General features: G+C 40.8%; 4 protein-coding genes across 4 annotated transcripts; 2 read left to right on the top strand and 2 right to left on the bottom strand.

Moving 5' to 3' along the window:
- Positions 1–1,710: 1,710 nt before the first annotated feature.
- mmgt1 (membrane magnesium transporter 1) lies at positions 1,711–6,077 on the bottom strand. The gene is made up of 4 exons (XM_069696766.1): positions 5,979–6,077; positions 5,570–5,622; positions 3,120–3,223; positions 1,711–1,927 (listed from the first exon to the last, which is right to left on the bottom strand). Exons 1-4 carry the CDS (start codon positions 6,055–6,057, stop codon positions 1,771–1,773), a joined length of 393 nt encoding a protein of 130 aa, XP_069552867.1. The 5' UTR covers positions 6,058–6,077; the 3' UTR covers positions 1,711–1,770.
- Positions 6,078–6,346: 269 nt separating this feature from the next.
- Positions 6,347–9,231, top strand: pfdn6 (prefoldin subunit 6). The gene is made up of 4 exons (XM_069696767.1): positions 6,347–6,517; positions 6,683–6,753; positions 6,843–6,967; positions 8,882–9,231. The coding sequence occupies exons 1-4, from the start codon at positions 6,454–6,456 to the stop codon at positions 9,000–9,002; spliced, it is 381 nt and encodes a 126-aa protein (XP_069552868.1). The 5' UTR covers positions 6,347–6,453; the 3' UTR covers positions 9,003–9,231.
- Positions 9,232–12,270: 3,039 nt separating this feature from the next.
- On the bottom strand, positions 12,271–13,062 carry her5 (hairy-related 5). The gene is made up of 3 exons (XM_069696733.1): positions 13,012–13,062; positions 12,838–12,933; positions 12,271–12,750 (listed from the first exon to the last, which is right to left on the bottom strand). The coding sequence occupies exons 1-3, from the start codon at positions 13,060–13,062 to the stop codon at positions 12,271–12,273; spliced, it is 627 nt and encodes a 208-aa protein (XP_069552834.1).
- A 3,885-nt stretch (positions 13,063–16,947) lies between these two features.
- her11 (hairy-related 11) lies at positions 16,948–18,495 on the top strand. The gene is made up of 4 exons (XM_069696723.1): positions 16,948–17,001; positions 17,433–17,528; positions 17,637–17,730; positions 17,912–18,495. Exons 1-4 carry the CDS (start codon positions 16,948–16,950, stop codon positions 18,493–18,495), a joined length of 828 nt encoding a protein of 275 aa, XP_069552824.1.
- Positions 18,496–24,808: the final 6,313 nt, after the last annotated feature.

Below are 24,808 nucleotides of genomic sequence, written 5' to 3' on the forward strand. Positions count from 1 at the left end.
CATAAAATCTATTGTAAGTTGAGCAAATACTGCAGACCCAGTGTATAATTACAGTAAAACGGTTGGGTCTGCAGTATTTCATTTAATTAAATCACAATGTGAACATTTATGACAAAAGAATGAAGTTCAGCAGAGTGTCACTAACACTCACTGCAGTGGGACTGACTTCAACTCCTCCTGACGCCTCATCACTGTTTGCATAATCATGTCCTCTGGTTGTTTCAAGTTTAACTGAGTGGATTTTGTTTTCCTTTTTTTAATCACAAGCGAAGGAACAAAATTATTCACAGGAGAGAAAGCGAACATAACAATTAATTTTTCATATTCTTTTTGTCAGACTTTACTCTGACAAAAAGAATATGAAAAATAAATTGTTTAGCAGAACTATTTGAGTTTTTTGCTCTTAACTTCATAATCAACTTGCGGTCCTCAGTGGGGCCCTGACCCAGAGGTTGGGAACCTCAGGCTCTGGTGCCACGCAATCAATTTGAACATTTCTGATCGCAAACACAAAAAAACAGTTTTTCCTACTAAATAGAAAATAAATATTTAATTAAAGACAATTTTTTTCAGCTGTATTCTTTCATTTGATGGTTGAACAAAAAAAAGGGAGCATAAACTGTTTTAGTCTGAAAGTCACCCAACTGTAACCGAAGCAACTGTTCCCCAAGAGGAACCACATTCAGCTGAAAGCAATCAGTAGACATAAAATACTTTGTGCTAAAATATTTGTCAGTTTTAACTTGAAACAGAAGCTTCCAGCCTCGAGTTTCATCCTCTCCTGCCACCTACAGGTCAACAGCACCAACTGTAGCCTTTTTATCAGGTGGGAATTATTGTGATGCAGCAGTCTTGCATCAAGGTCACAGGTACCGCACACCTCTGCATAATCATTAGTGCACTCTCCTCATTAACTGGTAATAACAGCAGCACTTGTCACTGACTTCTTCAGAGATCAGCAGGAGAATAAAGGTCTGATCCCGTCAGATTTGTTTTGTTTTTTCTGGGAGAAGCAGCCAAAAAAAAAAAAAAGAGATTGTGACACATTGTAAAATCAGTATGCCTTTTATTAAATTAAAAACAGTCTGAATCTTAACAAAATGTAAAATGAAGGAAAAATAAACTTGAATGTACCATAACTTTCTACTTCATCTTCACAGTATCATTAGAATGGCCGTCTAATGTCTCCTGCTCTCACATCTAACCTGGAGCTCCTGTGGCATGAATCCAAACCTTTTTCTTGCCTACAGGATGTACAGAGCCGTTATGCTTCCAGGCAATAATCAAGGAAATAAAAAGAGTCCTCAGTTCAGACAACAAAAATCATTTCGGTTAGCAAAACGTTGCCCGGACAGCTACTGAAGACTGATGTGTGGTTGAAATGAAGCAGTAATAAAACAGGCCTTGTTGTGCCCCTCGTACAAAAGATATACAAAGGACAGCAAAATCCCAGTTCAGTTCAGAAGGGACAAAAGGGGACAATATCTCAGTATCTTAAGACTCCAAAGCAATCACATACTGAATATAGAAACAAATCTGCTTGAAAAACTGAAGGGTTGGCACAGTCAGTGTTGAATACGGTGGTGATGGAAAGAGATGCATGTTCGGACAGCATATTAGTTTATTTACAAATAAAAATTAAAGTGGAGGAAGATGAATTCTTACATTCCCCCTACCACCCTCCCCCTCCCTCCCTCCCTCCCTCCCTCCCTCCCTCTGTCTAACAAAAACAAATCTTATCGAACATGTTACAGGAAGAAAAGGCCAGTCTCAGTGGAAATGCTCCAGCTTGCGTAGCCGTATGGGGTTGGGGAGAGCTTGCTGGTTGCGTACAGAGGACGGCTCCTCCTCCGGCGAACGGAAGAGCATCCGACCGCGGTGATTGAAAAGGTAAAAGGATGGGTGGTTCCTCAGTGTGTCAAAGGTTCTGGAAAAATAAATAAATAAAGGAACACAGTTATGAAAAGACTGGTGCTGCTCGCAAGCAGACAGGTTGTTCTGGATTTGTTGGACATTAGACTGCATTTGTCAAACATGATTAACTCCCCTCGAAAAGGAGGGTCAGAAATATCTTCACTCTGCAACACATCCTGATGCAAAGTTACAATTAAAAGGTAAAAACCTTCAGGAATGAAAATGTTGGCGTGATGATGTGAACAGGGAATTGGGCATGAGGAGCTTTTCCCCACGTCTGCTTTTAGCAGAAAGTTCAAATCAATAAGAAAACAGCTATTTTGTGTCAAATGTGAAAACAATACTGAATATTTATCTAGTGCTAAAACAACTAGTCAATCAATCAGAACGTAGATTGAAGGTTACTTATTTGCAAACAAATTTGATAGTTGATTGATTTTTTTCCAAGACATTTTCCAGTTAAAAAAGAAAAACATTTTCTGGTTTCAGAGGCCTATTTCAGCAAACGTGTAACGTGTGAGCTGTACATGGCACCACGGACCCGTCCGCCATGCTGACAGGCTCTATTATTTGAAAAAAAAAAAAAACACCACACCTGAAACCCATTCAGGAGCACGCAACAGAACTGTAACCAGTTTCCTTTCCTTTCCATCACTGGAATTGTTTTTGGGGATTTTAATCTGAAAAAACTGCAAAATATCATGACCGTTTTCTGACTTTTCACAGACTGAACAATTCATGAAAACAGTGTTAAAATTGGACACTAAGTGTTGCAGCATTACAGTAGGCATCGAGTCGTCACAGCTTTTTACCTATTTTATTTTTTCTCGTCAAAAATCCACCAACTGGACAAAGTTCAGACATTATGTCTCATAAATGAAGTTTTGTCAGAAAACACTGCAGATAAAAGCTCCAGTGGAACAAAAAAAAAAAAAAAAAAAAAGGTTGTTTGGTAAACAACCTTTGTCCTTAAGATCCTGATGATTTAGCAGAGGACCTAAAAGTTGCACCTGACCTGCACAACAGACGGCGGCCACAGAAACCTCCCATCGCCTCAGAGAGGTTTAGTGTCTCTATGGGAACGCAGTCCCACTAATGTGACTCTAAATGCAGTTGAGGTGCTGAGCGGCGTGTTTCCCCACTGACGGAGGATACAAACATCTGTTATCAGGGGAGTGAGGTGCTGCAGGGCACAATCAGCTTACTTGTTTTTCAGCTCTGAGGAAGCGTCCATGTCTTTGAACTCTCCAGCAATGTGGACAATACCGTAACAGGTCATCACGAAGGACAACAAGGTCTGCAATACAATCTGTAATGAGAAGAAACAGGTGAAGAAGAAAAAATAAAATCCAGACTACTCTCTGCAGTGTTTTGTAAAATAAAATCCAGACTACTCTCTGCAGTGTGTTGTAAAATAAAATCCAGACTACTCTCTGCAGTGTTTTGTAAAATAAAATCCAGACTACTCTCTGCAGTGTGTTGTAAAATAAAATCCAGACTACTCTCTGCAGTGTTGTAAAATAAAATCCAGACTACTCTCTGCAGTGTGTTGTAAAATAAAATCCAGACTACTCTCTGCAGTGTTGTAAAATAAAATCCAGACTTCTCTCTGCAGTGTGTTGTAAAATAAAATCCAGACTTCTCTCTGCAGTGTGTTGTAAAATAAAATCCAGACTACTCTCTGCAGTGTGTTGTAAAATAAAATCCAGACTACTCTCTGCAGTGTTGTAAAATAAAATCCAGACTACTCTCTGCAGTGTGTTGTAAAATAAAATCCAGACTACTCTCTGCAGTGTTGTAAAATAAAATCCAGACTACTCTCTGCAGTGTTTTGTAAAATAAAATCCAGACTACTCTCTGCAGTGTTGTAAAATAAAATCCAGACTACTCTCTGCAGTGTTTTGTAAAATAAAATCCAGACTACTCTCTGCAGTGTGTTGTAAAATAAAATCCAGACTACTGCTCTCTGCAGTGTTTTGTAAAATAAAATCCAGACTACTCTCTGCAGTGTTTTGTAAAATAAAATCCAGACTACTCTCTGCAGTGTGTTGTAAAATAAAATCCAGACTACTCTCTGCAGTGTTGTAAAATAAAATCCAGACTACTCTCTGCAGTGTTTTGTAAAATAAAATCCAGACTACTCTCTGCAGTGTTTTGTAAAATAAAATCCAGACTACTCTCTGCAGTGTTTTGTAAAATAAAATCCAGACTACTCTCTGCAGTGTGTTGTAAAATAAAATCCAGACTACTCTCTGCAGTGTTTTGTAAAATAAAATCCAGACTACTCTCTGCAGTGTTGTAAAATAAAATCCAGACTACTCTCTGCAGTTTTGTAAAATAAAATCCAGACTACTCTCTGCAGTGTTTTGTAAAATAAAATCCAGACTACTCTCTGCAGTGTTTTGTAAAATAAAATCCAGACTACTCTCTGCAGTGTTTTGTAAAATAAAATCCAGACTACTGTCTGCAGTGTTGTAAAATAAAATCCAGACTACTCTCTGCAGTGTTGTAAAATAAAATCCAGACTACTCTCTGCAGTGTTTTGTAAAATAAAATCCAGACTACTCTCTGCAGTGTTTTGTAAAATAAAATCCAGACTACTCTCTGCAGTGTTTTGTAAAATAAAATCCAGACTACTCTCTGCAGTGTTTTGTAAAATAAAATCCAGACTACTCTCTGCAGTGTTTTGTAAAATAAAATCCAGACTACTCTCTGCAGTGTTTTGTAAAATAAAATCCAGACTTCTCTCTGCAGTGTTTTGTAAAATAAAATCCAGACTACTCTCTGCAGTGTTTTGTAAAATAAAATCCAGACTACTCTCTGCAGTGTTGTAAAATAAAATCCAGACTACTCTCTGCAGTGTTTTGTAAAATAAAATCCAGACTACTCTCTGCAGTGTTTTGTAAAATAAAATCCAGACTACTGTCTGCAGTGTTGTAAAATAAAATCCAGACTACTCTCTGCAGTGTTGTAAAATAAAATCCAGACTACTCTCTGCAGTGTGTTGTAAAATAAAATCCAGACTACTCTCTGCAGTGTGTTGTAAAATAAAATCCAGACTACTCTCTGCAGTGTTGTAAAATAAAATCCAGACTACTCTCTGCAGTGTGTTGTAAAATAAAATCCAGACTACTCTCTGCAGTGTTTTGTAAAATAAAATCCAGACTACTCTCTGCAGTGTTTTGTAAAATAAAATCCAGACTACTCTCTGCAGTGTTTTGTAAAATAAAATCCAGACTACTCTCTGCAGTGTTTTGTAAAATAAAATCCAGACTACTCTCTGCAGTGTTTTGTAAAATAAAATCCAGACTACTCTCTGCAGTGTTTTGTAAAATAAAATCCAGACTACTCTCTGCAGTGTTTTGTAAAATAAAATCCAGACTACTCTCTGCAGTGTTGTAAAATAAAATCCAGACTACTCTCTGCAGTGTTGTAAAATAAAATCCAGACTACTGTCTGCAGTGTTGTAAAATAAAATCCAGACTACTGTCTGCAGTGTTGTAAAATAAAATCCAGACTACTCTCTGCAGTGTTGTAAAATAAAATCCAGACTACTCTGCAGTGTGTTGTAAAATAAAATCCAGACTACTCTCTGCAGTGTTTTGTAAAATAAAGGCAGAAATGATCAAAACAACCATCACGTGAATTCACTCACGTCAATCGGTAGCGTCTCGTGCTCCTTCTCTGTGAGTCGCATGTATGATCGGTCTGAAGGAAGAAATATATTATTAGCCACAGCGAGTACGATGAGCACCACCATCATGTGACAGGGGTAACTAACAGGTAAGACAGGTTGATCTGCAAGAGCTCGTTTTTAAAATGCATCACGTGCTGCTGACGCAATAGTTATCGATAACTGCCATTGTTATTTGAATATTGCAGTGCGCGTGAAGGTTTGAGTCTCATTCAGAGAGCAGCTAAGCTGCCGGAGCATCCTGTTAGCTCGCCGCCGGACCGGAAGGCCCGAGCGGCTGTTTCATCAACCTGCTCGGAGGTAACAAAGGCCGACTGGGACAAACGAAGATGTCGAGACGCGTGTCTTCACTCTTTAAACTGAAACGTACGTTGTGCCGCTGAGAAAGCTGCGTGAGCTAAGGCAAAAAGTCCGACGCCGACAACACCTTTCCAAAACGACGATGCCATCTTGAACCAGGACGATGAGAACCTGCGCGCAGTGTCGTAAAACGATGTCGTAAAACTATGTCGTAAACAGCCACAAACTGGAGAGCGTCGAAATCGGTCGAAACGCATCAGGAAATACATCAAAACGACAAAACAGATTTATATAAATTGCAGAAAATGATGCACATCCCGAAAAGAGTTTTAATGCTTTTGCTTGTTTTTGTTTGTGCCCTTTATTTTATTTTCTCTCACAAAAACACCCCTGAGGTATCTTACTTTGAAGAGATGACGTAACATCCGGTTCGGCCGCAGCCCTTTCCGTTTAGCCCCCAGAGATCTCATGTCGTACCGAATTTAACTACTTCTCTCTCTGACACGCTTATTCACTTTAAAGTACTATTTAGAACAAACGCAAACATGGCGGAGGCCATTCAAAAGAAATTGAAAGCGGAATTAGAAAAATACACCCAGATGCAGAAAGGTGGGCGTTAGTTAGCGTCGCATGGCTTCTCGTAATGTGTCAGGTTGGGTCGAGCTAACCGACCACAGCAGGACGGCTAACCACGTTCACCGTGTGTTCACCGCATCATCATCAACATGTCATCGGTACGTTTTACTTGATGTGTGACGTCTGTGTGTTTTCCAGATGTCAGCAAGAGCATGTCGGCCAGACAGAAGCTGGAGACGCAGATGACAGAGAATAACATCGTCAAAGAGGTACGAGCTCATGTCCCCTTGTGTTGGGTAGTTGTCTGTGTTTGAATGTCGCACACTGATGAGATGTGATGTCCTCGGTGTCCTTCCAGGAGCTCGATCTGCTGGACAGCTCGAACACCGTTTACAAGCTCATCGGACCCGTTTTAGTGAAGCAAGACGCGGATGAGGCCAAAGCCACAGTCGCAAAAAGGCTGGAGTACATCAACGGAGAGATGTAAGTCAGGCTTTGGTTTCCTCCCATGGTGCTCGTGTTCACAGTCCGACATGAGTGACATGCTGAGAGAACTTCCTACAGCACAATGGGAGACATCTCTACCATGACTTCCTGCACATGCTGTTTGAATAATCCACTATGGTCTGGGTCATTATGATTTTCACTCAAGGTCAGTCTGCATGTTGACAAAGTCTATAGACGACATTATAATGTTGGAGGGGAAGAGGGCTCCTGACTTCTGATCAATCAATCAATCGTTGGTTTACAGCCAGGCGACAGTAGTCATAATAAAAACACTAAAAACAACAGTAACAATGGTCAATCACACACAACACAGGAAAATACCTACCCAGATTGTGGGACATAATAGAGCGTAACAAGAGTTCAAAAAAAAAATCTGAAACAGAGTAAGATTTAGACATTTCAGTCCATCAAAGTGATTTCAGAGCCCTGGATGACAGTCAATGTGGGACCAGGCTCACAAATCCTCAAATCTACAGATGAAGGAATGACTGATGACTCCACGAGCATGAAGGCGTTTCCCTGCTCTTATAACGGGCTGACAACCTCTGCGTCATTAGAGAAGTTTATGTGTTCATTTTCATGCTAACTGTTGCAGTTATTTGTATACAAGTTGTCAAGAACAAGCGGTGCCTCTATAATAAATACCACCTACTCTTGCACATTGTGTTCTCCCCATTAAAAAGGCCATGGTCTAACAATTTAGACTGAAATAAAGGTTTATCAGTCAGTGTTTCCAAATTGTATCACATACCAGGCCGATCAAAAGGAGTCTACATATTTATAGTTTTCTCATACAGAAACTTTTGTCTTGTGCCTTTTAAATGTTTAATTTAATGTAACTCCAATCAATATTATTATTATTTTAAGTCTGACTGTGTTCTGGAGATCTTCCTCACTTGCTGTACAGGACATTGATTACACAGACTATTAAATATTATACTTCAGTGTTAGTGTGGGCGGTATGAATATGAAGATTTTAAGATTCTGGCACACTATATCACCTTTCTTTTTTTTCTCAATTTATTTTTTTGCATGACTCGGCCTTTACAGTGGCTTCTTCTACTGCCACGAGTACATAGAAGATAGCAACATTTTATTGCCATCATGCATTTAATGCACACTTGAACAAAGAATCAGTGTGAATCTTTATTTTCCTCACACAGACGTTGCCACACATTGCTGCACGTTTCTGTCCAGCCTTTCTCCTTGCAAGACCATATGTGCCTTCCACTTGGACAGGAGCTCTAACATATGGGCATAACTCCCTCTGGTGGTACAAGGGGGAAACAACTCTTGTCTTCAAATGCGGACTGGAGCACAGAGACTATTTGCTAACAGCACAAGCTTGACACCTTAAATCCAGTGTTTAAATCAGGGGTGTCAAACGGCCCGCCAGGGAGTCCAGCTCGGCCCGCCGGATGACTTTGCTAAATGTGAAAATTACAGAAAGACATAAATTGCATTTCCATGAGAATATGGAGGTTTATGAGTACAAACGTTTTGTACATTTTTTTTAATCGATCCAGTAATTGCTTCAAAAACAGTGTAAATGCGACGTCTGCTCCGGAGGAAGAAGCGCTCGCTGCTCGCTTTCACAAAGCGAGGGAATCTGCAGAGGAGAGCCCGGGCAGATAAACAGTGGGCTGATGTCTGAGTTTTTGCTCTTTATGTTTCTAGTTTATTGTAGAAAGACCTTAAAATAGGGTTTATCATCCAAAAACCTTCACCAATGATTGAAACAGAGAGAAATATTGTCGTTATGTATGCGTTATTATGCTACGATTTTACTGGTCTGGCCCACTTGAGATCAGCATGTGTGAAAGCATTATTATTATAATTGAGTTATTCTTATTAATTCACATGTCTTTTGTTGTTTTTGTTCTGTTGCAGTCAAAGGTATGAGACGATCCTGAAAGACATGGAAAAGAAATCTGAACAACATCGAGAAGTCTTGTCTAGTTTACAGCAGGAGTTTCAGAAAGCTCAGGGCCTCGCTGTTGGCAAAGTCTGATCAAGTGATCCACCTGCTTGCATGCTCACAGACAGACACACACACACACACACACACACACACACACACACACACACACACACACACACACACACAGTAGACGAGATTGTAATGTAAGTTAGGCCTACAATAAGCTGAGTAAACTCTACTTGTATCTTGTCATTCATTTGCAAGTGTTATTACTGACTTTTCTTTTGTTACTAATAAACATGTTTTTCATGAAAGGTCATTTTGGGGGAGTTTTCCTTTAAGTGATGTATGCTGACAGATCAGAGACAAAAGGTATAGCCGCACTTTTGTGTGCGTGTGCTCTTGTTTCTATTGAGCATTTGCTTTAATTACCAGGGCAGTCCGTTTGCCACCAGAGCAGATGTTGTCCAGTCACCGGCCCGCTCCCCCCAACTCAGACGTGACAAAAGCACAGCGGTGCAGCATCGAGCACGTGAACGTGCTCTCTCTGCCATCTACCACCAGAGAGGTTCTGGCTATATCAATAATATAAATATAAAACGAAGTCCTCTTGGTTCAACAGGTGAAAAAAAAAAAAATTAATCCCGATAATTGCTTCATACAAACCGCTATAAATCCTTCATTTGTGTGTGTGTGTGTGTTTGTAGCTTCAAATGTGTGTTGGTTACTGCTTGCCGGGCTAAAAACTGAAGTGTATTTACGACTAAAAAAAAAAAAAAGAAAAAAGATCTTTCTTCCAGTAGGGATGTATCATTGTTTTCAAATCACCACTCAAAGACTCATTTAGCAGCACTGAAAGAAAAGTGAACCTGAAAATGTTTTGTCCCGTTTGTATGTCGTGACTTCAGGTAACGAGGAGGTCACAGACGTGCAGGGAGAACACGACCTCGCCGGTGCACGAGTCACGTTCCGGCGCGTGGGTGGCAGCAGACCCATTAACACCCCGAAGTGCGTGTTTCACCAGACCCAGAGTCGGTCTGCGAAACTGGCCGCCACGTGGCCCCTGGCAGACCCACACGGTCCTCACCCTCTAAATTATAGGTTTAAAAAAAGAAAAAGAAGCGTCCATTAAAGCCAAACGGTGGCTACTTCTGTCGCTTATTAGTTTATAGCCTGGATGTGATGTGACACAATCATGTCAACAGATTGCTTCTCATCCCAGAAAATTCTTCTAAAGCGGTTTCGCCTCAAGAAAAACTTTGACTAAATCACGAGGTTTTGAGGAGATGTAGTTTATAAAACAATGAAACTATTTTATTTTCCGGATCTGGAGGTTAGTTGAACTGCAGGCATCAAATGGTGATGAGGCCAAAAGGCGTTTTATTGTGCTCACGCTGATGTGGAAAAAAAAAAAAAACCGACACGTTCAGGAGCAGCTGCAAATTAAATGTTTAACACCGTCTGAGTCTACACTTTGAATAATATATTTGTTTTTGAAGTGGGCCAATTCGGGTATGAGCCAACTCTGTCATCATTCTCAGAGCCTTCGTTTGCGCATGTTTGTTAATATGTTTGTTAAAGTAAACAAACTAAGTAGATCCACCCGTATTCCTCATCATTCTACACTGGACCTGTTTAATCTTCATTTAGACAGATGCCCCTCTAATGAAACCCGAGTCTGATTCCAACTTTAATTGATTTACTAAATCCTGTGTGGGCTTTTTCTTCGTTGGGTTAAAGCTTAAAGGAGCACAAAAGAGCATCCTGTCCAGAGATCAGCACAGCGGGACTAACACCTCCTTTGATACAAGTTGATTTGAAACAGACTGAAGGATTTCGGGCAGAGACCAAGCAAAGCGCCACACGATGAAGAATTGGATATGGGAATTTTCGAGCCATATAAATTGACGTAATAACTCCATGAGGAATGCGATCTGAGATTGTTTGTGTTTCGTTTTAATGAGCCACAAACGAAGCATTTGCATGTTAGTAGCCTCTTCTGGAAGAGTTTTAAAAGAACATTTGCTGCTCTCTGTACCGCACATGTAAACTGGAACCCCGGAGCTATTGCAGACATTTACTCAAGTAGCCTAAATATAAAATGTAGATATATCACTCTGCCCAGCCAGAAGAGTGATAAGGCAATAGACGCGCCAGGGAGAGTGAGTTGAGCGCAGGGGAGTTACCACCACTTACCATTGAATGGATAACAGTTGTACCACATGCCGTGTGTATTGAAATGCTGATGAAAGGGAGACTCCTGCTTTGCGCAGTTTTTCAAATGTAGAAAAGCACACCACAGTGGCCATTAACACAATGTCAACTATCACGGCACCCAGGCAGTTGCAATTATTCTACAAAACTTTTCATTTTCACACTCCACAATGTGTGGAAACAATGATGTCTGAGAACTGCAGCAAAATGCAGACACACAAAGTAGGCTATAAGTGTATTAAGATATATCGCAGACGGCTAGACAGAGATACCCTGACTGGGCGTCAATGGGCACCTTGGAAGTTGGGAGTACATTAGGAAAAGGGAATTACTTTCAGAAAATGGACAGTATTGTTATAATAGTTATATTTATCCTAACATAGTAGAAATTCATCACGTGACCAAATGCTTCACTTCCGTGTTTGGAGACAGTTTGGTCAAAGATCTTTTGTAGATTAGATACTGTCTGTAATCTGGACAGTGCGAATGGTGACGACCGTTTGCTTTTCAAGTCACAGAATAAAAGCTCCTTTGAATATTGTAAACGCTGCAGAGCTCCCTATCACCATTTCAATAGATGCCATAACTGCTGTCCAGTCTGGATAAGTGTGCTAACTGTCCTGTAGATGCTTCCCTTCATTTCAAAGCTCAGCTGTAAAGACAGGCTGAGTACAAGCTGTTGACACAGCAAAGAGGCCACTCCGATGGAAATTGTGCGTTTAATGAAAATGGGGACAGAAGATTCAGCAAACACAATCATTAAATATTGCAAATAATATAGCAAAGAAAAAAACCTGTAACAAAACAAACAAAAAAACAGCACCACATCGCCATTAAAAATGAAGGCAGAAAATGTCATTTTTACGCACGCGTTTCAGTAACGCTAACTACTCTTATGGAGTAGTGTAAAAAAAAAAACACTCCCGCAATATTTCCACCAAAAAACAAGAAGCTCGTGCTGCGCGTGCAAAACAGGTGAATCACAAATGATCAATCACATCAGCTGAGAGTTGTCACAAAATGTTTTCACTGTGCAAAAGAAGCCAGTCTGTACACTAACGTAGTGTACCATATTTACAGTATGTTGGCATCCACAGAATATATACTATAATCATACAATCGTTTATTTTGTTCCTGTCCGTCACTAAGGCCAGGGCCTCCACACGGGATCAGGGTTGTGCGCGGAGCCTGCGGTGGAGGAGAGCAGCTTGCTCGTGTTGCAGTGGAGGTCAGTCCTTGGCGTCAGGTATGGGCGAGAGAGTCGGCCGTGATGGTGAGGCAGAGCGGCCGAGTTACCAGCAGGACTGGCCATCAGCGACCCGTTGAGAGGCCCCGGCGACGCGACGTGAGCCTGCGGCTCGGGATGCGTAAAAGAAGCCTGAACTGTGTTTCCGCCGGTGTCCTCGGACTTTTGGCTCTTACTGGCTATGAACTGACTGACCCTCAGCAGACATGATCTCATACCGTTTTGGTAGTTTTGCTCGTGGGAACAGGTCGGCCTCGGCTCCCTGGACAGGGCCCTCTTCATGGCCTGTTGACTCTTCGGCGTCTCTTTCTCGGTCTTCAGAAACTCGACCACACTCTCCAGAATCTCTGCCTTCTCCACCTTTGGATTCTTCAGTTTCTACATTCAGAAAAAAAAGAATATATACACATCAACACATTTAACTGAACTAAAATATGATGTAAAAACCACGATGCACAGACGTACTTCATTGTCGGTGGTGTCCACCATCAGCAGTCGCAACGACTCCAAACTGTGGTTGATGCGTTCGCGTCTGCGTTTCTCCATCAGAGGTTTGGACACCTTGAGAGAAAAGCAAAACACTTAACGACAAGCCTGAACAATATTTGTATGACTTGTCTTTCTTTAAATGTAACTTACTTTTCTCATAGTCCTCTTTCCGGGAGACCCCGGAGGAGATAAAGACTTCATGCTAACAGTTAACTCGTGCCGTCAAAACACGGAATGAATGGGGCAACTTGGTATCCTCCCCTATCTCCCAGCGTGCAGCCACGCCCCGCTGGACACACACCTCTCAGTCATTTAGCGCACGGTCTTGAGAACGAGGAGAAGGAGAAGTCACACATACAGTGGTGTGAAAAAGTGTTTGCCACTTTCCTGATTTCTTATTTTTGTGCATGTTTGTCACACTTAAATGTTTCAGATCATCAAACAAATTTAAATATTAGTCAAAGATAACACAAGTAAACACAAAATTCAGTTTTTAAATGAAGGTTTTTATTATTAAGGGAGAAAAAACAATCCAAACCCACATGGCCCTGTGTGAAAAAGTGTTTGCCCCCTAAACCTAATAACTGGTTGGGCCACCCTTAGCAGCAACAACTGCAATCAAGAGTTTGCGATAACTTGCAATGAGTCTTTTACAGCTGTGGAGGGATGTTGGCCGACTCATCTTTGTAGAGTTGTTGTAATTCATCCACATTGGAGGGTTTTCCAGCACCAACCTCCTTTTTAAGGTCATGCCACAGCATCTCAATAGGATTCAGGTCAGGACTTTGACTAGGCCACTCCAAAGTCTTCATTTGGTTTTTCTTCAGCCATTCAGAGGTGGACTTGCTGGTGTGTTTTGGATCATTGTCCTGCTGCAGAACCCAAGTTGGCTTCAGCTCGAGGTCACGAACAGATGGCTGGACATTCTCCTTCAGGATGTTTTGGTAGACAGTAGAATTCATGGTTCCATTTATCACAGCAAGTCTTCCAGGTCCTGAAGCAGCAAAACAGCCCCAGACCATCACACTACCACCACCATATTTTACTGTTGGTATGAGGTTCTTGTTCTGAAATGCGGTGTTACTTTTACGCCAGATGTAACGGGACACACACCTTCCAAAAAGTTCAGCTTTTGTCTCATCAGTCCACAGAGTATTTTCCCAGAAGTCTTGGGGATCATCAAGATGTTTTCTGGCAAAAATGAGATGAGCCTTAATGTTGTTTTTGCTCAGCGGTGGTTTTGGTCTTGGAACTCTGCCGTGCAGCCATTTTTGCTGTTCGTGACCTCAAGCTGAAGCCAACTTGGGTTCTGCAGCAGGACAATGATCCAAAACACACCAGCAAGTCCACCTCTGAATGGCTGAAGAAAAACCAAATGAAGACTTTGGAGTGGCCTAGTCAAAGTCCTGACCTGAATCCTATTGAGATGTTGTGGCATGACCTTAAAAAGGCGGTTGGTGCTGGAAAACCCTCCAATGTGGCTGAATTACAACAACTCTGTAAAGATGAGCCGGCCAACATCCCTTCACAGCTGTAAAAGACTCATTGCAAGTTATTGCAAACTCTTGATTGCAGTTGTTGCTGCTAAGGGTGGCCCAACCAGTTATTAGGTTTAGGGGGCAAAAAATGTTCCACACAGGGCCATGTGGGTTTGGATTGTTTTTCTCCCTTAATAATAAAAACCTTCATTTAAAAACTGCATTTTGTGTTTACTTGTGTTATCTTTGACTAATATTTAAATTTGTTTGATGATCTGAAACATTTAAGTGTGACAGACATGCAAAAACATTTTTTTGCATGTCTGTCACATTTAAATGTATATATATATATATATATATAGCCTACACATTACATCAAATGTGTGAGTATCTAATCTCCTAATCTATTTTAAATTGCAGGCTATAATCTGTAAATTAAAATTGCTCCAAATAAGGTTTTATTCAGAAAATAATCTTAAATTAAGGGAGTATGCCATGAATTTAATACTGTAAATTCTAAATCAAGGAAAAGTCCACCCAAATCATAAAAAAACACTCTTCAGTAACAGCCTGATTCAGAAAACAGAGGTGAAGCCTTCACTTTGACAGGAAATAGCCACTTTCAATCTGAATGAAATTACTCGGTCTGTCTGTTACTTCGTTTCATTTCTTTTCTTTTCAGATACATTTTAGGCCGGTTTTCACGAAAATATGTACTATTGCTGTTCTGCTCTTTTCTTCCTCTACAATTAAAAGAAGGCTAAATCTCTCCCCCCCCCCCCACACACACACACACACACAACTAAACGCTTGTGTTGTGTGACTGAGTTGTGTTTGTCTTGAATGGGTGAAACAACCCCTTGACTGGACTCTGTCTGTGCAGCTTGGTGATTCATGTGCACACAATTTCTCTATCCGTAATTTCAAAGGAAGCAGAGTGAAGTTGAGAGCGAACTGGGCTTTGAGTTTGGGGGTAGCTTTCTGCGCACTGCATTTAGGGTCACCCTGATCCCCATAATAGGCTAAAGTGTGGCGATAACACCGGGATGATCGGATCACGGGGATCCCGTAGAGATTAAATGGCTTTTCAGAGGCACTGATACTTCCGTTTGAAATCAAAGAGAGGGCGATTAGTGGAGGATGAGAGATCACTGCTGTGGCAGCTGGGAAGGAAACTCACTTTATAAGATATACTTTGTGAAGTATGATGGTGCAGATCTAGCCTCGGGAAAACGTACATTTAATTTAATTTATTATAATAAATAGACAATGAATAATTCACAATTCTCTCTCTCTCTCTCTCTCTCTCTCTTTGTGTGTGTGTGTGTGTGTGTGTGTGTGTGTGTGTGTGTGTGTGTGTGTGTGTGTGTGTGTGTGTGTGTGTGTGTGTGTGCGTGTGTACAGGATTTAAACCACGTGGACCCGCCCCATAAATGAGCCTTATAATGTGCTCGCTTGAACCTGTGATGGGAACTAATTGGTTTAAAAAGTGTCTTTTGTTGGGAGAGAAATGAAGCGTTTACTTCTAATATCGTGACTCCTCGTGTGTGTCAGCCACACTCACAAAAGAGTTGGAAAAAAAAGAGACAAAAATCAATTGGACCCGACAGGGTTGGGAACGTGGAGTAAAGTCAAGTCAACAACTGGTTGTACTTTAAAAGAGAGCCTGTGTGAAGTCCGAACATCAGGTATCAAGCTGACCAGAAGCCCGCAGCAGCAGCAACACACTTAACACTCACGTGTAATAATCATCCTCACACTCCGTCACATCAGCAGCAGCAGATGAACGGTATCTTCTCCCTTTTCCCGGATACAACTCTGTTTCTGTGCTGTCAAAAGTTGTTTTGAATTTATTTTAATCTCACGTGCTTGGCTGAAAATTTATCAATCAGAGATTCTTGAATTTGCTCTTTCACATGCTCTCATTTGGTCTTTTTTTTTTTTTTTTTTTTTTTTTTACCACTTAATGCAAAGTGCTGATGTCTCACACATCATAAAACGTCCTGGAAGCTGCTCACTTTCTCACTTCACTTCTGTTCCCACGAGGGGAAAAATACTTTCCCATCGTCGCACTTCTGGGAAACGTAAAAAGAGACAAGAAATATCTGCATTTACTAATGAAATTAATGATAAATAGCCCATGTATGACGCAAGACTATTGGTGCAGTATTTAATTTACTTCAACAACTCTGTTTGATTTTTCCAATTGTATTCTATTTCTATGGGAACATGTATTAAACACAAATACTAACATTTAATGTATCAGAGTTTTGTTAAAGTAAACTTCAAATTTTACCTCGTCCTAATAAAGCTTCAAAATAAAACCATGATTTTGTGTCCATTTTGACAAGAATTTAGAAGCCATTAAAAAAAACGATTTACGAAGAAATAGTTACACTTCAAATAGAATGTAATATAATTTTTAGTATAGTATTAATAGCTTTCAATTTCTATTTAACCCGTGGCCATCCTCTCCTCAGTGTCGTCACTGACACTTGTCAGCCAATCAGAGGCAGCACGAGGTCCGCTTATAAGCATCCACAGGCCTAGTAGGCTTTTCTACGCTTCTGCTGCTCCCCGTCAGGACATTTGGATGAAACGTTTCAACATGACGAGGAAGCTACAAAACCAAACTCTGGATGAAGGCAAGAGTCGAAAGAGGGTAAGAAGTTGTGTTTTATCTACAGACTATACTTTCAAAATGAGGCACACTTTACAAAGGTTTGTTGTTTTGATTAATTTGGTTGTTAATGTTAATGAAGTCAAAACTTGGGCTGCCATGTTGCTGCCAAAATGTTTAAGTCATGAGAAAATGTTTAGAGGATCATTCGACCTCTGATCTTCTGGAAAAGAGCTGAACAATTTTGGAACCAAAATTCATTTATTAACAAGTTATTTACATTTATTACAAAGGTGATGGCTTTTAACATTTCAAACTACAGTTATGATATAATTTTTACCTACCTGGCAATCCAAAAGTTCAGATATAGGCTAAATAATAGTTAATGATTTAATAAGGAAATTAATTCAGAATAAATTGCAGATATGCATTATTTAAAAAGAACATTGTCATGCTAATGTACTTCTTTCTAGATTTTAAAGCCAGTTGTGGAGAAGAAGAGAAGAGATCGAATAAATCAAAGTCTCGCTGATCTGAGACATTTGCTGTTGAATTGCACGTCTGATGCAGTGAGTCAAAGCAAACACATATTAAGAATACATGCATTTATAAAAAGCTGAAACCACAATGATGAAATGCATTTGTCCCTTTTTTTTTTAAACTGTCATCATCAACAGCGACTGCAGAATCCTAAAATAGAGAAAGCAGAGATTCTGGATTTGGCTGTGGAATATCTTCAGAAGTGGACAGAGGGGAAAAACTTGAGCAGTGGTTAGTCCAGATAGTTCATTACCTGAATTTTCTAAATAAAAGTCTGTAGCAAAAAAACAAAAAAAAACAATAATGAGACTCTTCTGTTTTATCCCTCACCTTGATGTCTTTTTACTTATTGCAGACTCTACTAATGGCCGAGCGAGGACGGGTGCTCCTCTGGTTCAACCTGCTTGTACAGAGTTCAGCGCTCCTCCTCTCTTCAGCATTGAGAACGCAGGTTTTCAGCAGTGTGTGACCCAGATGACCAGCTACATGCACAAGGTAACACCGGCACAGAGAGAAAGGCTGATTGAGAGGCTGAAACATCACACAGAGAGCCAGCAGAAAAAAACAGATTTCAACCAGAGAATCACTGAGATGCCTGATGCAGCGTCTGCGAATGCCATCTGCACATTTGACACCAAAGAAGACTCTCCCAAGTTGCTTTTCCCATCTCATTCTCCATTTCAGCCTCACTCTTGCTCCACACCATGCCACGACTACCTGTCCCCTCCTCCGTCTCCCTGGTTCTCTCCTTCTTTCTCCACGTACCCCACCTCTTCTCCTTTCCCGTCATTTGCCTGTCACTTCTCCTTCCCCCCCAGCATGTCACCTCCATCTTCCAACACCTCTTTCTTTAGTTTGCCATCCACACTTCCTCTCTGCAGCCCTCCCGGCCTCCCCATCCCCCAACTCACCACACTGAGACCCCCCTTACACCCTGCACACAGGGAGGAGTCTGAGCCTAATTCTTCCTCAGCAGTGTGGAGGCCTTGGTTTTGATGAGGGGACTGAGAAACTGACAGCAGAGCCACCTAGTGGGAGCGAACTACAATTGTGGAGAGGACAAAAAACCCTTCATGCCAAGAATGTATAGTGTACATAGTATTATAATTGCCTATATTTTGTATTTCTCTTGTAAATAAATGGTGTACTCAAACCTAATGGAGTCTATGTACATGCATCTACTGTATCTGTGTAGTTATACATTTAACATGGCCAGGTTTTAAATGTAAATCACAGCTCCTGACTTCTCTCATGTACACTCAGCTTTATTAAATGTACACTTTTGTTCAAATAAAACTGTATTTTTTTAAACTTAACCTGAAACAGACTCCATTGTGTTGACTTTATTTGGCCATCTGCAATGATGATAGTTTCTATCAGAGGCTTGTAAGTAAACTTATTAGAAGGTCATAGATGGAATATACATTTTTTAAAACATACATGTTGACTGTTCAGAGCAGAAAAAGAATAGATGGAACAAATAACAATACACATGACTCTTTTCCATTAAAGTATCTCACTAAGCTGTCCATTGCAATGCAGTCATCATTAATTAATGTTACACCTAAAAACACTTCCTGCTATTGTGTGGTGAAGAGTCCCAGAGAAAGAAAGTCGTAGAGATAGAAAACATTGTTTGTTGACTTTTACAAGCACAAGCGTATTTTTGCACCTCATCTGTGTTTCAAACCAGCTCAGTGCTTGTGACCAAGAGGAGACAACAGTCTGGTTAAAGCGCCCAATTCATAATTTGTTTGAAATAAACAAATATCGCTATTCAAAAAAGCGTAGGGTGTGGAGATGAATGGTATCTGTGGTGAGAGGAGTGCATGGATCAGTGATAGTGTTGAAAGCAGCAAAAATGTCAAACCAAACCCAAAAATTGGGATCCCAGGAAAGATAGTGAGACCAGGTTCATATTTATAGGCTCGTTGGAGGCGCACACAGATGACACCACATCAACTCAAGACGCTGCAGGAAGAGGCCAGCTGAACCTCTGCAGGCAGAAAGGGAGGCGTCCTAACAACTGTTATATCTGTTATCAAAGGTGCATGAACATTAATACAGCTGTGATCATTAATACATCAGCTGTCTGTGCTTACTGGTGCTGCAGGTCCAACATATAGCAGGAAAAAGTGAGATCTAAATGAAGTGAGAAAGTATTTCTTTTTGCAAAATCTATTGTCGCAGTACTTTCTCACAGTGTTAGAGTGAAAGATTGGAACCATACTGAAAGGAAAACAGTACTGAACATGTGAATGTAGGCTACAGCGTCTCAGAGGAAATGTCTGCACCGCACTGCAACATATTACCTCAGATTATTTCCCCGTGTCACCCAGCAGAGAGCAGGAGCTCTCTCTCCCTCTCTGCTGCAATAACTTCACTTAGCACCTTGTGATTGTCTGCCATCAACCAGCTTTACACTTTACGTCCTTGTTTGCCCCGACTCGTAATAAATGTTTTGAAGACTGAATAAATTTCTCCAATAAAGCCGATTTTGACAGAACACAAAGTTGCAGCCATGAAAGCTTTGACTGGAGATGCTGCAAAGAAGCTATGAAGTCGTGGATGGTCCACACACGTCTTCAACCCAACAGCACTGGCGATCTGTACAATCAGCACAGTTTCAAGGTGGACAGCTAGATTAGTGTCACCAGTTCATATCTGAACGAATGTTTAATATGGTCACAAAATGTAATTAGTTCATCCTTGCGTTTGAGTGAATGTTTGTTCTAAATGACAATAAAGTCTCAACTTGGGTTCCTCGAGATGTCACACTCATGACCATGGGATGAACATGAGGTCATAGTAACCTTGACCTTTGACCACCAAACTCGTATCAGTTCATCCTTGAGTCCGAGGGAACATTTGAGTCCAGATGTGAGGAAAGTCCCTCAAGGCAGTATTTCATTCTCGATTGTGGGATGATAAATGAAAGAATTAGAACACATTCCAGCTGCAAACAAACTCGCTAAGAATTAAAGTAATCGTCCACCCCGATGCCCCCTACAAACAATCCGACAAACAGCCTCCTACCTGGGAACACCTGTCACACGCTGGTTTCCATGGAAATGCTGAATATCATCAGACTGAACAAACAAATCCCACTTTGCATCCCAACTGTGGATTATGTGCTTGTGTTATGAAAAATCGGTGGCATGTTAAACACTTGACAGATCATGCCATCCATGTTTGCACATCACAGATGCACACTGAGCCTCTGTGTTAATTAACTGATATCAACATGTGTCTGTCAGTGAGCTCACAGCTGATCAAATTTAGCTGGTTCTGATCCAATAAGATGTATCTGATGGAAGAAGTCAAATCAAAACTAGAAAATATATTTTGACAGTAAAAGAACTGCACATCAGCTAAATCTAACTTGCATCAAAGGTTGCTGTAATATTCTCTGACGACTCCTGAGAACGATAGTATGTCAATCTGTTGTTGCCTTTCTTGATCTCCAGCAGGGACAAAAAAAGTCCAGCGGTTCATGAAAAAAGGCTGTGTGATGCATATCTGACCACAGCAGGCGAGGGGGCAAGTTATGGAGGATTCAAAGACACACACACACACACACACACACACACACACACACACACACACACACACACACACACACACACACACACACACACACACACACACACACACACACACACACACACACACACACACACACACACACACACACACATGCGGTTCATTCACTCTCCATACAGATTACTACGTTGTTTTAACCCGGCCTGGTAGATTTCCAAGGGTGCACACTTGCTTCATTAAATAATTAAAAAATTTTTTTCCCTGTTTTGTTTTTCTGCAGTAAGCAGACAGATAGCCTGTGTTTATTACCATATATAATCAACTAGCCTGATGGGAGGGGCTTTCTGCATTTAAAGGGGGCTCTTTAGGATGGAGGTGTCAATGGCCTCTCAAGTACACTGGCAGGCTATAGCACACCACTGTGGATTATAAGCTACCTTCACCAGAAAAAGATTTCAATATTTTGGGAAGTATAAGAGCACATGGCAACACAGCATACTCTGGCGTGGTAAAAGAAAGGCTCCAAAACTACGGGGAACACCACTTCCACATTTATACAGATGAGGCCCAAGATCCCAAAACTGGAAAATCAGGCTTTGCTTGCTCCATCCCAGACCTTGAAATTATACAGCTCAAACCACTGTCTGAGGGGGTTTCTGTCTACATAACAGAGCTATTATATGGGCACGACAATGGGTAGAGGATGCCACGATGAGGAGGGCAGCCATATGCTCAGACTCAGCCTCAGTTTTAACAACACGGAGAGGAAACAAGCTGGGGGCCCGATCTGACCTTGTGGTGGAGCTGTTGGTTCTTTTATATAAAATAGAACCGGCTGGAGGCGTGGTGGTTTTCTTTGGGTGCCAGCCCATGTTGGGGTGGAAGGGAGTGATGTGGCAGACATGGCAGCTAAAAGGGCATTAAAGAGAGATATTGACTGACCACATGCATTGGTATATCTGAGTGACATTATATTATCAAGGAAAACATAACAGCTTTGTGGCAGGATTAGTGGGAAAAGGAAAAAAAAAGGGTTGTCATTACTTTTCAATACAAAAGAGTGTAAAGACAGAACAGTGCTACCCAGACAACGAGAGACGACGGTGTAATCATGACCAGAATAAGACTAGGGCACTGTGGGTTGGCGTGGGATCTCTCAAAGAAGGGCAATCATGAAGATGGACTGTGTGGAACCTGGAGGAAACAACAAACTGTTAAACATTATGGGATGTATGAAGAACAAAGAGCTCAGCTGTACTCCACACTATCACAAACTGGGTTAAAGACGGTCACTTTAAAGAGCCTTCTTAATCCAACAGAGGATCAGCCAAGGATTGTTTAAGCAGTCCTTCAATTTATCGCCGCAACAAGGCAACACCTTTGGATTTAAACATTCCTGGAAGTGAAATCTAACCTTTGAGAGGCAGCAATGTGCCGTAAGGCATCTGGCCTGCTGGAAATCCACAAGAAGAAGGAGAAGAGGTGCCAGTATGAGCCTGGATACAGTGAAGGTAATAGCTACTTTGTTGAGATACCGTTGACAAACTTTTGTAAGTTTTTGGTTTAGAATTTATTTTTTTTTGCAAACACTTTTTGTTTGTTGGTATTGTTTCTATTTGTAAATACATTATTATTTTTTTTTTTTTTAAATTTCCCCTCGGGGATTAATAAAGTATATACCTACCTACCTACCTACCTACATTTTTGCCACTGAGCTGCACTGTTCTGGGAGATGAGCACAATAAATTTCATCATCCCTCTACCTGTGACTGCATCATGTTTTGTGTTATCTGAAGGCTGAAGCTGAACACAAAAGCCAAATCTGGGCCAAAAATCTAAAACTGAAAATATATGATCTGGAAGGGAAAACTAGATTTGAAAGTGAAAAAAATAATATCCTAATCTGAAAATATCAAATCAGCAATTGAAAAAAAGACCTGAAATATCAGAATATATAATTAAATGAAAAAGAAAATAAATTATTTATTCAAAATAATTTTAGAATTAAAAATTATTATATATAATTATATTAAAACATTGCTTACGCTTTTTTTTTGTTTGAAAATGTTCAAGAGCAAAATTGTAACTTTCAGTTTCAAATTCAAATTCAAATAAAATAAAAGTAGTCTTTAAAACTAAGAAAACATTTGGTCCTGATTTGGTTCCACACTGTTGCTGCTCCTGTTGAAGAGGAATCCCATTTCATAATCATCCCATGTGTATAATTATATACTACAAAGTATAACTAATTTGTAGTAAATCGTTGCCAGGGACTAACAGCTGCTTTATCATGGAAATCCTTGATAGTGAGTGATAAGCCTGAATTGGACACATTCAGGTCCCAGAAGGAATCCCTCCAGTGGCAGGCAGGTACTGAGTGAGACAATTATTAGGGAGTGAAGATGAGTGATCAACAGAGGGCAGCATTGACACAGCATACAGCTGTGTGGCAGAGTCGGTGATCTCCATTCCTTCCTCACCTCACAGTGAGTAAAATAAAAGGGTGCTGTCATTTGGGCTGAATAGAGGATGTCATTGAGCTATTCCATCAGCGATAAGCTCAAGATGCATGATCATCATTCTTCTCTCTTTTTGTCTCTCAGTGCTCAGCCCACTCGCTATCTGCTGATTAAATCTCTATTACAAGCTCTGTATATTTTCAGCAGGGAGGCACTGAAGGATTTGGCTTGAGAAAACAGAATTTATCACATGATAGAACATGTCTTTGGATAATCGTTATTTTTCTCCCCCTTCTTCGCTCCTCTTTTGCACTCAAAAAAACTCTCTCTGTTCGAGTGCCATTAGTTATGAGGTGGCCATTGTTCTTTGTCAGAGAAATGAGAGGGCAGGCACATCACAGGGAGCTTGATTCTCCACACCATCTGTCTGCGTGTTTTGATCATCCTGCACAGACGTATGAAAGCAGAGAAGGTCGTTCACGCTGGAGAGGACGATTTCTGCGGCACATAATTAATAGGGAAAGAAATCACCTCTTGGAGTGACCTGACAATGGCTGAAAAATCCCTGGCATTTTCTCAGGACAAGCTGATTAGACCTGATCCAGTTACCCTCTTTAATTACTGTGTTTTTTTGTTTGCCAGCGTGCATTCCTGACGTGGAGAAAACTCAAGATGCTGTGCTGTGAAGATGTCACAGGTTTGTCACGGCCTGCTGACAATCTGTGAATTCCTTCATGTTGGTGCATTTCAAAAATCCAGATGCTGACACGGAACCGGAGTCAGACACTTTCATCACACATGTGCTCACTTGTTCACCTTGGTATACACTAAACAGCATGCACGCTGTACTCAGCTGTCATGAAGCTCAGCAGCTCGGCAGCACAGGTGGTCATCACGACCGTCCCTGAAAGAGACATCCTGACATAGAAAACGGGAAATCCACAGCTCATCTCTTCAGAGCTACAACTGATTAACTCTGTTTCAAGAGTTCTTATCGTGTCTACTCAAACAGATTTACATGGTTTCTTTGAACCTCACCAGGAGCTGGAGTAACTAGTTGAAAATGAATCTTGGTCAACTTAACCTGATCGAGCCACTCACCACACAGAGTGCACTGTGGTTTCATGGCTGACAGGACAAAATAATGCCAAGAAATACCCCCAAATGTCACATCACCTTCTTATATATTTCTTAAACTTGCTCCACCAATCAGCATGTCATGTAAATTCTTAATATGACAAATATCATTTCAATACCATTTATTGAAATGATCATAGCAGTGCAATATTTCGGATTTTTTTTTTAGA

The sequence above is a fragment of the Brachyistius frenatus genome, unplaced genomic scaffold, assembly GCF_029030835.1.
Source record: "Brachyistius frenatus isolate BFR_SWC_R1_liver_20210118 unplaced genomic scaffold, ASM2903083v1 Contig_22, whole genome shotgun sequence".
Taxonomy (NCBI): Eukaryota; Metazoa; Chordata; class Actinopteri; family Embiotocidae; genus Brachyistius; species Brachyistius frenatus.

Excerpts from the sequence above, each read along its gene's own strand:
- mmgt1 (XM_069696766.1), bottom strand. The coding sequence starts at position 6,057 with ATGGCATCGTCGTTTTGGAAAGGTGTTGTCGGCGTCGGACTTTTTGCC. Across the intron at positions 5,623-5,978 it reads AGCTTTCTCAGCGGCACAAC|ACCGATCATACATGCGACTC; the intron begins GTACGTTTCAGT and ends TTCTTCCTTCAG. Across the intron at positions 3,224-5,569 it reads ACGAGACGCTACCGATTGAC|ATTGTATTGCAGACCTTGTT; the intron begins GTGAGTGAATTC and ends TTCTCATTACAG.
- pfdn6 (XM_069696767.1), top strand. The coding sequence starts at position 6,454 with ATGGCGGAGGCCATTCAAAAGAAATTGAAAGCGGAATTAGAAAAATAC. Across the intron at positions 6,518-6,682 it reads ATACACCCAGATGCAGAAAG|ATGTCAGCAAGAGCATGTCG; the intron begins GTGGGCGTTAGT and ends TGTGTTTTCCAG. Across the intron at positions 6,754-6,842 it reads AGAATAACATCGTCAAAGAG|GAGCTCGATCTGCTGGACAG; the intron begins GTACGAGCTCAT and ends GTGTCCTTCCAG.
- her5 (XM_069696733.1), bottom strand. The coding sequence starts at position 13,062 with ATGAAGTCTTTATCTCCTCCGGGGTCTCCCGGAAAGAGGACTATGAGA. Across the intron at positions 12,934-13,011 it reads GAAAGAGGACTATGAGAAAA|GTGTCCAAACCTCTGATGGA; the intron begins GTAAGTTACATT and ends TTTTCTCTCAAG. Across the intron at positions 12,751-12,837 it reads TGGACACCACCGACAATGAA|AAACTGAAGAATCCAAAGGT; the intron begins GTACGTCTGTGC and ends TTCTGAATGTAG.
- her11 (XM_069696723.1), top strand. The coding sequence starts at position 16,948 with ATGACGAGGAAGCTACAAAACCAAACTCTGGATGAAGGCAAGAGTCGA. Across the intron at positions 17,002-17,432 it reads AAGGCAAGAGTCGAAAGAGG|ATTTTAAAGCCAGTTGTGGA; the intron begins GTAAGAAGTTGT and ends ACTTCTTTCTAG. Across the intron at positions 17,529-17,636 it reads TGAATTGCACGTCTGATGCA|CGACTGCAGAATCCTAAAAT; the intron begins GTGAGTCAAAGC and ends CATCATCAACAG.